Source organism: Rana temporaria, chromosome 4 (assembly GCF_905171775.1).
Source record: "Rana temporaria chromosome 4, aRanTem1.1, whole genome shotgun sequence".
NCBI lineage: Eukaryota > Metazoa > Chordata > Amphibia > Anura > Ranidae > Rana > Rana temporaria.
The window spans coordinates 339,189,281-339,203,835 of NC_053492.1; the positions used below are offsets into that span (position 1 = coordinate 339,189,281).

The following is a 14,555-nucleotide window of genomic DNA, read 5'->3' on the forward strand; positions in this document are numbered from 1 at the left end:
GAATTCGGACCTGAAACGGACCAAAAGACGCACAGGACTCCTGTGCAATTTGCACCGGAACCGTTGCAGAGATGTGTGAACCGGCTGCAACCTGCATCCAATACGCATAAGTGTGAACCATGCCCTAAGTGGAACTATTGGCAAAATAAAAATTACATTTATAACACAATTTACTGTATTTCCAGGATTAAAATAGCAGTTTTTGTCTCTCAGGGTCACTTCTGTAAAATACTTGTATTGCCTATGGAATATGCTAATAAATCTGTTGATTTTCTATAAGGTTTACACTAGCAGCAGTCCTTGCCGCCCCTCTGAAAAATTATTGGCAGTGTATTGCTTTTCAGAGACTTTTGATATGTCGCCTTGTCATTGCTTGTTTTAACCCTGTAAATGCCACACCACACCACATTCCCTTGAATGGGTCGTGTTCAGCATCGGTACTGCTCGCCAAATGCGTCATAGGGGAGATTTTTGCTGTGGCTACGGCATGTGTATAACCCTACCCTTGTCACATGAATGGGTCAAATTTGGTAGTGTTACTGCCTACCAAACGCCATAGGGGAAAACATTTTTGCTGTGGCATGTATACAACCCTGTCCAACTGCCTTTGCAACTTACAGGGGTGGTGAAAATGTGGTTCAGATGCTTGTTTTTACCACCTCCAACCACAAGTGTAGACAAGCACTTACACTGTTCATTCTGCAGTGAAATGATACACAGTAGCATTGTCATTAAGTACTCCTAGATAAGCATGTAGATTTAAATAAACTTAAAAGAGTCCCCGTCACCACTTTTCATGCTGTACTTATAACTTAAATTTGTTTTTTGATTTCTACTACACTGCTTGAAGTGCGGAAGGTTGAAGAAACTGCATCCCACTTTACTACAACAAGGGGAAATGGTTAAACCAAATCCATTGAAAAAAAAAGAAAAAAGAGCTTATAATTACCTACTCTGTGCAACATACTGTAATTGCACAGAGCCGATCCCTTATCTCTTCTATGGGTTCCCCCTTCAACGCTGTCTGCTCCTTCTTCCTGTGGGTGCCCCCATAACAAGCCCTGTACTATGGCGACATTAATGCAGGCGTGCTCCTGAGGCGAGCTGTGTGCATCCAAAGACACTGCCATGCCCTCAGCTCCCTCCTCACAGGATTGGACTGACAGCAGCCAACATCTCCCACTGCTTTCTGGGAGACCAGGAAGAGGGAGTAGTGGAGCTGCAGTCAGGATAGTACTGCATCGAGTCAGGAGGAAGGAAAGAGTTTGGGGAGAGGCATAGTTAGTGGGGTAATTTTTTACCTTAATGCAGGGAATACTTTAAGAAAAAAAAAACAACTAGATCTTAGAACAACTTTAAGCAAGTAAAGACACTATAAAGCTGGCCATGCAGTATTTGTTTTTCTTTTTCATTCTTCCAGTAGGCAGAAAACATTTTTTTTTCCATCTACACCAAATCATTCCAACATGTTTCTTTAACAGAAGTCGATCAAACAATCAACTTCTGTCGAGTGGGGACTGCAACACACTGATCAAAATTTGGCTGGTCCCTGCTGAACTGTCAAATCTTAATCTGTGTATAGCAAGCTTTATTAAAAACAGAGTTCTGGCCCTCCCTCCAAAAATTCAAAGTCTTTTACTATTAGGGCACTTGCCTGTCCAGGCATCCAGCGGTGTCCTCACCCAAGCCGATTCTTGAATCGACTTTCGGGGTGCTTGCGCCGCCATTTTGGCTAATGGAAACCAGCAGCGAAGCCTTGCGGCTTCACAGACAGTTTCCTACTGCGCATACGCGAATTGCACTGCATTCTGAATGGGAAGGTGTACAGAACGCTCCCTGGAAATGTCACTGAAGCATTGACAACATTCTTGTGTGATTGGCTTACTGATTTTCCATGAAGTCTGCACTAAGATAAAAATCAGATTTTTGGCATCCCCTGCAACAAAAATGTAATTTTCCTGAATAGCAGAGCAAAGCAACTTGGCTGTAATAATCAGAGAAACAGAATCCTCCTTGTGTTACCAAGATGCAAATGAGATCACAGAGACTGATGGTTTAAAGGTATTGTATCCTGTGGAACTACAAATCCCAGAGATGTAAGCGAAAGCACAGGTGTCTGTATACAGTGTCTATGGGGTTAAATTAACTTGCATCCGGTGGCACTACAAGTACCAGAAATGTGGACAATGACAATGGTGTCTGTATACAGTGTCTATAGGACTAAATAGGCAGGTGCCCGCTCACCGACACTGACTGAAGTTGCTGGTAGTGATTGGGATGGCTTTTCAGGATCTCCCTCTGGGTCCTGGTTCAGGGAATATCGCCTGACCCTTGTCGCACCGTGCTGCAGGCCCATCCGCATCTGAAGTGCAGGTATTGTGGAAGGAGCAGGAACAGCCTCCAGACCGCTTTAAGATAGGAAGTCCCTGATAACTCTTTCTTGTGCAGGCCACGACTCGGCTGCAGTGTACACAGGCACAGAGTTCCTACTGGTAGATCCAGACAGGGGTCCCAAGAGAGTGCTCCAGGCCCAGCACAGCCTTTTTGTAAGCTTCCCCAGAAGTCTGCTCCCTGGTGGTAATCATCAGGATGTGATGACCGTCTAGAGGGAAATAAACTCACTGCAGCAATGTTGCAGTGTCTTCTGATACTGCAGGTAAGGTAGCCAGCTCCTCGCTACACCTGTAATGTACATAGATCACCCAAAAGTGGAGTTACTTAGAACCAGAGCCCTAGAGAGTTTAGAACCACTCTAATGTTGCTCTATTGAATAAGCTACAGCTTGAATAAGCTACAAATTAGACGGTATTATTTGTAAAAAAAATGATACAGCCCCGTATAATATTACAGACTTATATGTTGGGCATAACATGTAAGGAAGATATACACTTTTATTACACTGTACCCCTTGAGAGATAGTTTTATCTGAACATAGCCTTATGCAAATTACAATAAAATAAATGAATAAACGTGAAGTCTTTGTGCAGCATTACACGGGTCCATTTATGAAAATGTTTCTTGAAGACATGATGCAATGATGGTGTTTTTTCTATGATGCTTTAATAATAGGCTGCCTGGCTCTTTACAGACTGACAAGTATCCAGTACAAGATACAGCACTTCCTAAAGGTAAAGCAATTCTTTACAGTATTATAATACATTAAAAGAAAACGTACTAACTGTCTTTGGCACAGCTTAATGTTTTGCTTGGGTTCCGCCTTTGCCATGGCCCTCAGGGTGTAATGGTTGCTGTATGTTGGCTTTACGCTGTTTTTGAAGTGAACCAATTAACTTTTGTTTAAATTTGAATACTCAGTCTCTAATTATTGTAATTACTTAGACTTACTCACAAAAGATTTATATTGGCTCATTATTTAGATTTGCTTACTTAGTCTGAACATGGCACTTTAGCTGGGGTATCAGAGCTCAGCTGGCTCTTTTGACAAACATTGAATAAACGATTGACTGTAGTCAAGTCCAGCGGGGTCAGCAGGGCCACCTACTGAGCAAATTTCATCTGCTTCTCCAGGAATGTGCAGCACAGGGCCATCTTTAGAGGCTACCTTCTGCTTGACTTCTGCTCTTCATCTGCTTGACTTCACAGGCCGCTTACTCATAAGATAAGAGAAAGGAAGGTTGGTTTACTAAAGTAGTAGACAATATTAATTTTGCAAAGGGAATGTTCACCGAGTTTAAAGCAGTTATTCAACCTAGGAACAAAAAAATAAGTCAGAAGCTACAAATACAAAAAATAAAATACAAAGCGCCATCCTCGCCTGTGCCAGTTCTTCATTGGCCTTAGATCCACTAGCGCCAGCATGTTTACTGTGGGCAGCCAGCTGTGACTTCTTGTGTCTTCAAAGCCGGTTGCCCATTGTGCATGAGCGAGCTATGCGGCATTTTGTGAATAGCCCTGTATCCTTCTGGGACCTGTGACTTGTTCAAAAAGGCTTCATCCAGAATAACAAAACTGTTCAAAAGGTAGTAGAGAAGAGGGGGTGAAAATAAGCAGAACATCCCCTTTTAAGTGAAGTTCCACCTTAATAAATAACCATGCTGATGACTGGGTATTCAATTGAACACAGCTTCATCCTATTTACTAAGCTTAGTAAACATTTACTTTACAAAAAGCATCTACTCTTTTAGTAATTAAACTGTAGTGTGTGAAAGCAGTTGAAAGGTAAGCTCTAGTCTAGGTGATTTTTCCATATCGAATTTTCTAAGCATTAGCATTCATCATAATTATATACTGAAGGGTTCTTTTCAACCTCATGATCCAGAATTAAGCCCGATTGTCATAATAAGGGCATGCATGCTAAGTATTGTGTAAGTATAAAGTATAACACTTAAAGGTATTGACAGGGGAGGGCTGGCAGCCTTAGGCCTGGGGGGCAAGTCCAGTCAAGTGGCCCATTGAACCGCCGAATCAGCTCACCATCCATGGCCCATCCATCCATCCATGGCCCACCTGGTTTTTCAATGCAGCCTCACCAGTACTCATCAGTGCAGCCAACTCCAGTGCCCATCAATGCAGCCTGATCACTGGGGCAGGTTACATGGGGTGTATGGGGGGAGATGGGGGGTCAGCTAGGGGTGTCAGGTTCTCTCACCTCAGTGATCTCAGCTCAGCAGGTCCTTGCACACTACGGCCTCCTGGTGGTAATGCTCTTGGTCCTGGGGTCAAGTTGCAGCCAGCGCCCAGCCCTGCAACCCTGCGTCCCGACTCCCTAGCACGCACTGCCTCTGCCTGCTTCCAAGAATCCGGGCCCAGGGAGTTGTAGTTTCTACTGCGCTGCTCTGTTTTTCACCCACTGGGAGCTTGAGCGTGGACTACAACTCCCGGAATGCAACAGCTAGGGTAAACCGCTGTGGCCGTGCCCCCGGCCCGACGTCCTAGAGCAGAATAAAAAAGAAAATGGTAGTGGGCAGTGGTTGCCGGCCATTTTGAACATAAGTTTGAGCGGCCTGGGAGGCAATTCCTACCCTGCCCCCTGGCCCAGCCCTCCCCTGGGTATTGATTAGCTCTCGTACAGATCACAGTATTCTCCAGACAGTGCCTTAATTTGCTTCCCAATCCAGAAGGACATCATAAACGTTTAACAATTTTTTTTTATTATTTGTTATTGAACACCTTTTTAAGTTTTCAGTTTCATTTGGTTTCTACATCTTTTTTTTGTATTTATCCCTAATCTGCTGTTTTAGAGATTGAAATTCAGTGGCACACACACACATCATACATGTATCAGAAATGTCAAACCTCAGGGTCACATTCCTTTACAACATAATGATGTGCATAGTGGAAAAAGAAGAACTTTCCCTGAAATATTATACATTGCCCGAAGTGGGTGGATGAGGCCAATTTTAATAGATTACATGACTGTCATAGTTTCTCAGTTTTCTCATAGTTTCAAAGTTTTTTGGGGAACTATCAAAAAATATTTGTTTTCTTTTTTCTTTGACAGCACACTGACAGTTTTCAGAACATTTTCAGTTTGTGGGTATTGCTATTTTCTATAGGGAAGCAAAAACAACCTTTAAGTCAGTTGCATATATTTTCTTGTATGCTGGAAGATTGCTGGTACTGGTCTAAAGTAGACTTGGTCTCCTCGCTCTGCAGCTGCTGTAGGAGTTGTAAAGGCAGAAGGTTTTTCTTCTTAATGCATTCTATGCATTAAGATAAAAAACCTTCTGTGTTTAGCATCCTCCCTAGCACCCCCTAATTACTTAACTAAGCCCCTACTCTCTCTAGCGATGTCCACAAGTGTCTTAGCCGTCTGGGATCTCCTCCTGATTGGTTGAGACACAGGAGTGACACCATTGGCTCCTGTGGCTGGCAAAGTCAGCTAGCCAATCAGGAGAGAGCGGACAGGGCCAGGTTGGGACTTTGTGTCTGAACACATTGAGCTGTGACTCGGCTCGGGTGCCCCCATGGCTAGCTGCTGGCGGTGGGGGCACTGAACAGGAGAGAGGGGCCCAGGAGCACCAAAGAGGGACCCAAGAACAAGGATGTGGGCTGCTCTGTTCAAAACCAACTGCACAGAGGAGGTAAGTATAACATGTTTGTTTCTTTGTTTTTTAAATGAGATTTACAATCACTTTAAGGTAAAAGGTTTAGAAGAAGCACATTAAACTGCCTGCTGCAAAGCTTATGTTTATATATATATATATATATATATATATATATATATATATATATATATATATATATATATATATATATAATTCAAATTATGGGAGTAAAAGGTAATGCTTGTAGGCATTGCTTGGGTGTCAATAGGCACTATTAATTTTTGTTTTAGACATAGTCTGTTGGCTAAAAATGCTATTTTAGTAGTATTTTATTCTGCTGTCAATCAAATCCAATGACGCAGCCGCTGGGGAGCGGGATCGAGTCATACACTCGGCGTCTAAAATTCCACTTTTCTCAGACCTCCACCTGCTGTTAAAGCTGTATTGTCTGCCTGCTGCCTGGCAGTTTTGGAACAATGCCCTGCAAACCACAGAGGATGAACTCCTCCTTCGGATTTGTGTCTATCTGGATGTGACGTGGTGAGTGTATCTCCTCCCAGCAAGGCAGTGCTTAGCACTGTGTAAAATAGCATCCCCAGACAGTCCAGTTCTCTGCCCCACTTGAAGGTCACCTCCCCATCCCTAAATTATAATGCACCCTGCCCTGTGCCCTCCCTCACTCCCATGTACTTCCCCATCCCCACTTGCAGCCTGACATTACAGCCAATAGCGTTTACAGTCTTTTGGGTTTTTTATGTTTTAAAGTTGCACTTCTGTTTGTCAAAAAGCAATATTTTTGTTTCTTTTAGGCTTTATTTTTAAAGACGATTGGTATATCACAACAGCTAAATCTTTGTCTGTAGTGCATGTTCAAACCTTAATACTAGGGTTGTCCCGATACCACTTTTTTAGGACCGAGTACAAGTACCGATACTTTTTATCAAGTACTCGCCGATACCGATTGCCGATACTTTTTTTAAACCTCATGTGTCAGTAGTTTTTTTTACAATTTGTTTATTTTTTTTATTTTTTTACAATGCTTTATTTTTTTAAGGGGGGTGGGGGGAAATGTACATTGTTAGTGTGTTTTTTATTAACATTTTTATTTTTTACAATTAATTTTTTTATTGCAATTCCTTTTTTTTTTAATCAACCTCTGACATCTCCCCTCTGAGACAGGAAAAGGGACTAGGGACACAAATTCCCTGAAAATGAAGGGAGAGAAGCCGCGGCTTCTCTTCATTCATAAACTGAAACATCGTAATCACAGGAGGTTACAATGTTTCAGTTATGTGAATGGACAGTCAGTGATCACTGACTCTGTACATTTGGAAAAGGTAGGAGCCGGCTTTACCGGCTCCTAGCGCCACTCTTCATCCTGACAGATCGAGGGGGGACACGGCGGCAGCAAGGAGGGGGGCAATGACGGGGGCAGCAAGGAAGGGGACACGGCGGCAGCAAGGAGGGGGGCATGACAGCAGCAGAAAGGAGTGGGGACACAGCGGCAGCACGGAGGGGGGACACATCGGCGGCAGAAAGGTGTGGGGACACGGCGGCAGCACGGAGGGGGACATGACTGTGGCAGAAAGGAGTGGGAAAAGGCGGTAGCCCGGAGGGGGGCATGACGGCGGCAGAAATTAGTGGGGACAAGGATTTCCGAAAATTCCAATTTTCGTATTTCCGAAATTTTCGTATTTTCGAATTTTTCAATTTCTGAATTTTCGGACTTCCGAAATGTCGAATTTATGAATTTTTTTATTTACGAATTTCCAAATTTTTTATTTACAAATTTTCGTATTTACGAATTTCGGAAATTCGGATTTTCGGAAATTCGATAATTTTTCTTTTTTTTTTTAATTTTAGAATTTTAGAAATTCCGAATTTTTTATTTTCGTATTTCGAATTTTCGAATATTCGAATTTTCGAGTTTTAAAATTTCAAATTTCGAATTTTCAAATTTCGAATATTCAAATTTTTCAAATTTTTTATTTTTCGATTTTTTCAATTTTCGAATTTTTCATTTTCGAATTTGAATATTCGAAGTTTCGAATTTTTCATAATATTCAAATTTTTTATTTTTCGAATTTTCGAATTTCGAAATGTTAAATTTTCGAATTTTTCATTTTCGAATTTTCGAAATTTCGAATTTTTCATTTTCCAATTTCGAATTTTTAACTTTCGAATTTCGAATTTTTCATTTTCGAATTTTTCATTTTCGAAATTTCGAATTTTTCATTTTCGAATTTTCGAAATTTCGAATTTTTCATTTTCGAATTTTCGAATTTTTCATTTTCGAAATTTCGAATATTCGAAATTTTTTATTTTTCGAATATTCGAAATTTTTTATTTTTCGAATTTACGAAAATTCGAAAATTAAAAATCGAAATTTCGAAATTGTAGCATTCAAAAATCCAAAGTTCGAAAATCGAAAATTCGAATGTGGAAAATTTCCGAATTTTTTGAATTTCCGAATTTTCGAGTTTTAAAATTTCAAATTTCGAATTTTCAAATTTCGAATATTCAAATTTTTCTAATTTTTTATTTTTCGTTTTTTCAATTTTCGAATTTTTCATTTTCGAATTTGAATATTCGAATTTTCGAATTTTTCATAATATTCAAATTTTTTATTTTTCGAATTTTTCAATTTCAAATTTTTGAATTTTTCATTTTCGAATTTTTCATTTTCGAATTTTTCATTTTCGAATTTTTCATTTTCGAATTTTTAACTTTCGAATTTCGAAATGTTAAATTTTCGAATTTTTCTTTTTCGAATTTTGGATTTTTTGAAATTTCGAATTTTTCATTTTCGAATTTTTAACTTTCGAATTTCGAATTTTTCATTTTCGAATTTTTCATTTTCAAAATTTGGAATTTTTCATTTTCGAATTTTCGAAATTTCGAATTTTCGAATATTCGAAATTTTTTATTTTTCGAATTTACGAATTTTCAAAATTTCGAATTTTCGAAAATGAAAAATTCAAAAATCCAAAGTTCGAAAATCTAAAATTCGAATGTGGAAAATTTCTGAATTTTTTGAATTTCCGAATTTTACTTTTTTCATTTTCGTTTCATTCCTTTTTGTTTTCGGAAATTTAGTTTTTTAAAAAAAAAATAGTTTTTTGCTTTTTCGGAAATTTCGGAAATAAAAAATTTGTTAATACGAAAATTCGGAATGAACGAATTTTCGAATTTTCGTTAAAAAACGAATTAGAAACTAAGCCTTCCTTTCTGCACCGCTAGCGGCTGAATACCGCCGCAATTCCGAAGGTATAGCGACGCTAAAAATACCGTCACCGCACCTCCCGCCCCAGTGTGAAAGGGGCCTTAGTTTTCATCACTGAAAACACGCAGCTGAAGAAAACTATAATAAAAATATTTTCATTGATAAAATTAACATTGTCAGTATGTCCCAAGCCATATTACTCTTATTTGTGCTGGACAGGTTAAACGCAGGTGCTTCCAAAGGATTTACTGTATTGTGTATTCTTTTATTTGTTTTTGCTTATTGTGGTTCTGATTACTTTGACTGCATGTCTTTGTAAAATTGTATTGCCCAATGTGAGTTGATTGCACTGTTTAGTTGTGTATGCCCTGCTGAGAGGGTACTCCCAGGAAGGCAAGGGTTAACTTTGTTGGCCAGGCCAAAAACACATAGGGGCAGATTCACGTACATCGGCTCATATTTCCGCCGGGCGTAGCGTATCTAAGATACACTACGCCGCCGTAACTTTTCTTTTTTTTTTTAATCCTCAAAGAATGCGCGCCATAAGTTACGGCGGCGTTGTGTATCTTTGGCGGCGTAAGGGCGCGCAATTCAAATCGATGTGATGGGGGCGTGTTTTATGTAAATACGTCGTGACCCGACGTAAACAATGTTTTTTTTGAACGGCGCATGCGCCGTCCGTGGGGGCATCCCAGTGCGCATGCTCGAAATTAAACCGGAACAAGCCAATGCTTTCGACGGTGGCGTCATTCTACGCAAATCCCTATTCGCAAACGACTTACGCAAACAACGTAAACAATTCAAAATGCGAGGCGGGAACGACGGCCATACTTAACATTGAGTACGCCACCATATAGCAGGGGTAACTATACGCCAGAAAAAGCCCAACGCAAACAAAGTAAAAAAATGCGCCGGCCGGACGTACGTTCGTGGATCGCCGTATCTAGCTAATTTGCATACTCGACGCGGAATTCGACAGAAACGCCACCTAGCGGCCGGCGGAAAAATTGCACCTACGATCCGACAGCGTACTAAGACGTACGCTTGTCGGATCGATCCCAGATGCAGTCGTATCTTGTTTTGTAGATACAAAACAAAGATACGACGCGGGAAAACAAATTTCGAATATTCAAATTTTTCTAATTTTTTATTTTTCGTTTTTTCAATTTTCGAATTTTTCATTTTCGAATTTGAATATTCGAATTTTCGAATTTTTCATAATATTCAAATTTTTTATTTTTCGAATTTTTCAATTTCAAATTTTTGAATTTTTCATTTTCGAATTTTTCATTTTCGAATTTTTCATTTTCGAATTTTTAACTTTCGAATTTCGAAATGTTAAATTTTCGAATTTTTCTTTTTCGAATTTTGGATTTTTTGAAATTTCGAATTTTTCATTTTCGAATTTTTAACTTTCGAATTTCGAATTTTTCATTTTCGAATTTTTCATTTTCGAAATTTCGAATTTTTCATTTTCGAATTTTCGAAATTTCGAATTTTCGAATATTCGAAATTTTTTATTTTTCGAATTTACGAATTTTCAAAATTTCGAATTTTCGAAAATGAAAAATTCAAAAATCCAAAGTTCGAAAATCTAAAATTCGAATGTGGAAAATTTCTGAATTTTTTGAATTTCCGAATTTTACTTTTTTCATTTTCGTTTCATTCCTTTTTGTTTTCGGAAATTTAGTTTTTTTAAAAAAAAATAGTTTTTTGCTTTTTCGGAAATTTCGGAAATAAAAAATTTGTTAATACGAAAATTCGGAATGAATGAATTTTCGAATTTTCGTTAAAAAACGAATTAGAAACTAAGCCTTCCTTTCTGCACCGCTAGCGGCTGAATACCGCCGCAATTCCGAAGGTATAGCGACGCTAAAAATACCGTCACCGCACCTCCCGCCCCAGTGTGAAAGGGGCCTTAGTTTTCATCACTGAAAACACGCAGCTGAAGAAAACTATAATAAAAATATTTTCATTGATAAAATTAACATTGTCAGTATGTCCCAAGCCATATTACTCTTATTTGTGCTGGACAGGTTAAACGCAGGTGCTTCCAAAGGATTTACTGTATTGTGTATTCTTTTATTTGTTTTTGCTTATTGTGGTTCTGATTACTTTGACTGCATGTCTTTGTAAAATTGTATTGCCCAATGTGAGTTGATTGCACTGTTTAGTTGTGTATGCCCTGCTGAGAGGGTACTCCCAGGAAGGCAAGGGTTAACTTTGTTGGCCAGGCCAAAAACACATAGGGGCAGATTCACGTACATCGGCTCATATTTCCGCCGGGCGTAGCGTATCTAAGATACACTACGCCGCCGTAACTTTTCTTTTTTTTTTTAATCCTCAAAGAATGCGCGCCATAAGTTACGGCGGCGTTGTGTATCTTTGGCGGCGTAAGGGCGCGCAATTCAAATCGATGTGATGGGGGCGTGTTTTATGTAAATACGTCGTGACCCGACGTAAACAATGTTTTTTTTGAACGGCGCATGCGCCGTCCGTGGGGGCATCCCAGTGCGCATGCTCGAAATTAAACCGGAACAAGCCAATGCTTTCGACGGTGGCGTCATTCTACGCAAATCCCTATTCGCAAACGACTTACGCAAACAACGTAAACAATTCAAAATGCGAGGCGGGAACGACGGCCATACTTAACATTGAGTACGCCACCATATAGCAGGGGTAACTATACGCCAGAAAAAGCCCAACGCAAACAAAGTAAAAAAATGCGCCGGCCGGACGTACGTTCGTGGATCGCCGTATCTAGCTAATTTGCATACTCGACGCGGAATTCGACAGAAACGCCACCTAGCGGCCGGCGGAAAAATTGCACCTACGATCCGACAGCGTACTAAGACGTGCGCTTGTCGGATCGATCCCAGATGCAGTCGTATCTTGTTTTGTAGATACAAAACAAAGATACGACGCGGGAACTTTGAAATTACGCGGCGTAATTCTTCTGTGGATCTGGCCCCTAAAATGTCCATTGGGCAACCACATAAAAATGTCCTGGGCAGCAAGCGGTCATACAGGAGCATGGCTCTCCCCTTCCGCTGCCGTTCCCAGGTTTTCCTATTCCACTGTGGAGCCCCAGATCATGGTAAATAATTGGGTCGGCTGCTCACAGAGGACATGGAGAAACATCTGTTCCCCCATCTCTTCTGTGACAAATGAGCCAGAAAGCAGAATTTCATTACATCTGGCTACAGCCATTGAAGCAGCTGATCAGTTACAATCTGTGTATGAGCAGCTACCTTAAGCCCCATATACACTATTAGATTTTCTGCAGATTTTTGTCTTAAGATTTACCAAAACCATATAATATGAGGTCAAATCTTAAGCGTTTCAATTTGTATGGAATCAGGCAGGCCCATGCACTACATGGTTTTGGTAAATCTGAAGACTAAAGTCTGCCAAAAATCTAATAGTGTGTATGGGGCCTAATGCCGCGTACACACGGTCGTTTTTCGGCATGAAAAAAAATGAAATTTTTCAGCATGTCCAAAAAACGAAATTTTCCAACTTCATCATTAAAAAGGGGAAGTTCTATTCGCCTTTGGGCTGCTTTTAGCTGATTCCGTGTTAGTAAAAGACGATTCGCACTTTTTCTGTTACAGCGTGATGAATGTGCTTACTCCATTATGAACGGTAGTTTTACCAGAACGAGTGCTCCCGTCTCATAACTTGCTTCTGGGCATGCGCGGGTTAAAAACGTTGTTTTAGCCCACACACGATAATTTTTTACAACCTGAAAAACGACATTTTAAAAAACGACATTAAAAAATGCAGCATATTCGATTTTTTTTTGTCGTTTTTCAGAAGCCGAAAAACGATGTGAAGCCCACACACAATGATTTTAAATGACGTTTTTAAAAATTTCATTTTTTTCATGCCAAAAAAACGACCGTGTGTACGCGGCATTAGAGTGCTCTGGCCACACAGCTGCATCATTCATCTGAAAAATATGAAATGAGAAAACTACAAGTTCCATCTGCTACCATGGCAGAAGAACTTGTAGTTTTTTTGTTTTTTTTAAAGAAGAACTTGTAGTTTAAATTGGTTACGAGTCAGCACGCTTGTAGTCCTTTCACTTTTTCCATCTTACACGTTGACAGCCTGTACAGAGTGTGGCATTGGGGTTATTAAGCTGTGTAGAACATACCAGTGAGCAGCGAGACCACGCCTGTTGTGCTTTTTAAGGGCTTGTTGGCCCACTTTTATTAAAGAAAGAAAAACGTCCATCCAGAATTCCCACGCAGGGGGTTTCAAGTTGCTACAGCAGTAAAATGCTAATCAACGGAAAATGCAGAGCCACTTGGCTCTCTTCAGAAATGCTGCCGCTTAGGCTTTACTCAGCCCACTTGACCATGTACCAAAGTTCCCGTACAATCAGTGTACCTTCTCTCAGCTTCCGTGCTGCTCAGCCCACAGCTTTGGGCCCTCTGACTATACAATGCAGACATGCATGCTTCTCCCTTACACGCCTGGATTCCTCAGGAGGGTGGGGCCCAGAACTCTAGTCCTGACTCTGCTATAAGCTCAGGACCCACCTGCTCAATCAACCAGCCAGACTCCTGGCTGTTTCCGAAACCTGGTCCCAGGATTGGAGATTCCATCCCACCCATATCGCTATGGAATCTCTGGGCTCCAGGTCCCCAAGTGGATTTTACAAACTTTGGAGGAAACTGATCAAACAGATTCCTCCACATTAAATAACCCTGGAGCCCCTCAACCTGGCAATTTGAGAATCCTGGGCGACCATTACCAGGACAGGGAATGGTACTGTCACATATCACCCCCCCTTTGTTTCAAACACGAAGGGGCGGAACAAAGCAGCCCGAATCCTTGATTGGAGCACCTCTGTGCCAGCTGTTCGCTGCGTAGGCCCAATCTTTTCTTCGGGTGCTTTTTCAGGCACGCCCTATCCTGGATCGCAACGGTGTCCTAATGCTCTGTATCCACAGCCTCTGTCCTTGGGGTTCCTGAGCTCACGTTTCTTTTCCGGCGGCCCCCTGCCTTTCCTGCTACTTCCTTAAAACTCAGTTTACGGATTCTGTAGGAAACCTGATCCAGACACTACGCCTGATGAGGAACCACCTTTTCCTTCACTGGTACCCATTTCCCCCCCCATCACAATGGGTCTTTTGGGTTTACCAACTCCTTTGTCCTTGACCACCAACTCCCCAGATCTGTGTATCACGCTCATTTTCCAAGAAATTATTCATTATCATATCCAGGCCATTATTTACATTATCATTCAGTAATAAGTCACCATTTTTTCAACTACCAATGTCGTTTGTAAGGACCAGGCCCAAGGAGGGACAACC

At 40.7% G+C, this 14,555-nt stretch overlaps 1 protein-coding gene across 1 annotated transcript in view; it reads left to right on the forward strand.

Annotated features, from left to right (window-relative positions):
- Window positions 1-14,555, forward strand: part of EDARADD (EDAR associated death domain) — a 152,713-nt gene that overhangs the window by 66,525 nt on the left and 71,633 nt on the right. Inside the window, 1 exon segment of the mRNA XM_040350759.1 lies at window positions 3,089-3,128. Within this exon segment, the coding sequence (XP_040206693.1) occupies window positions 3,089-3,128 (40 nt within the window).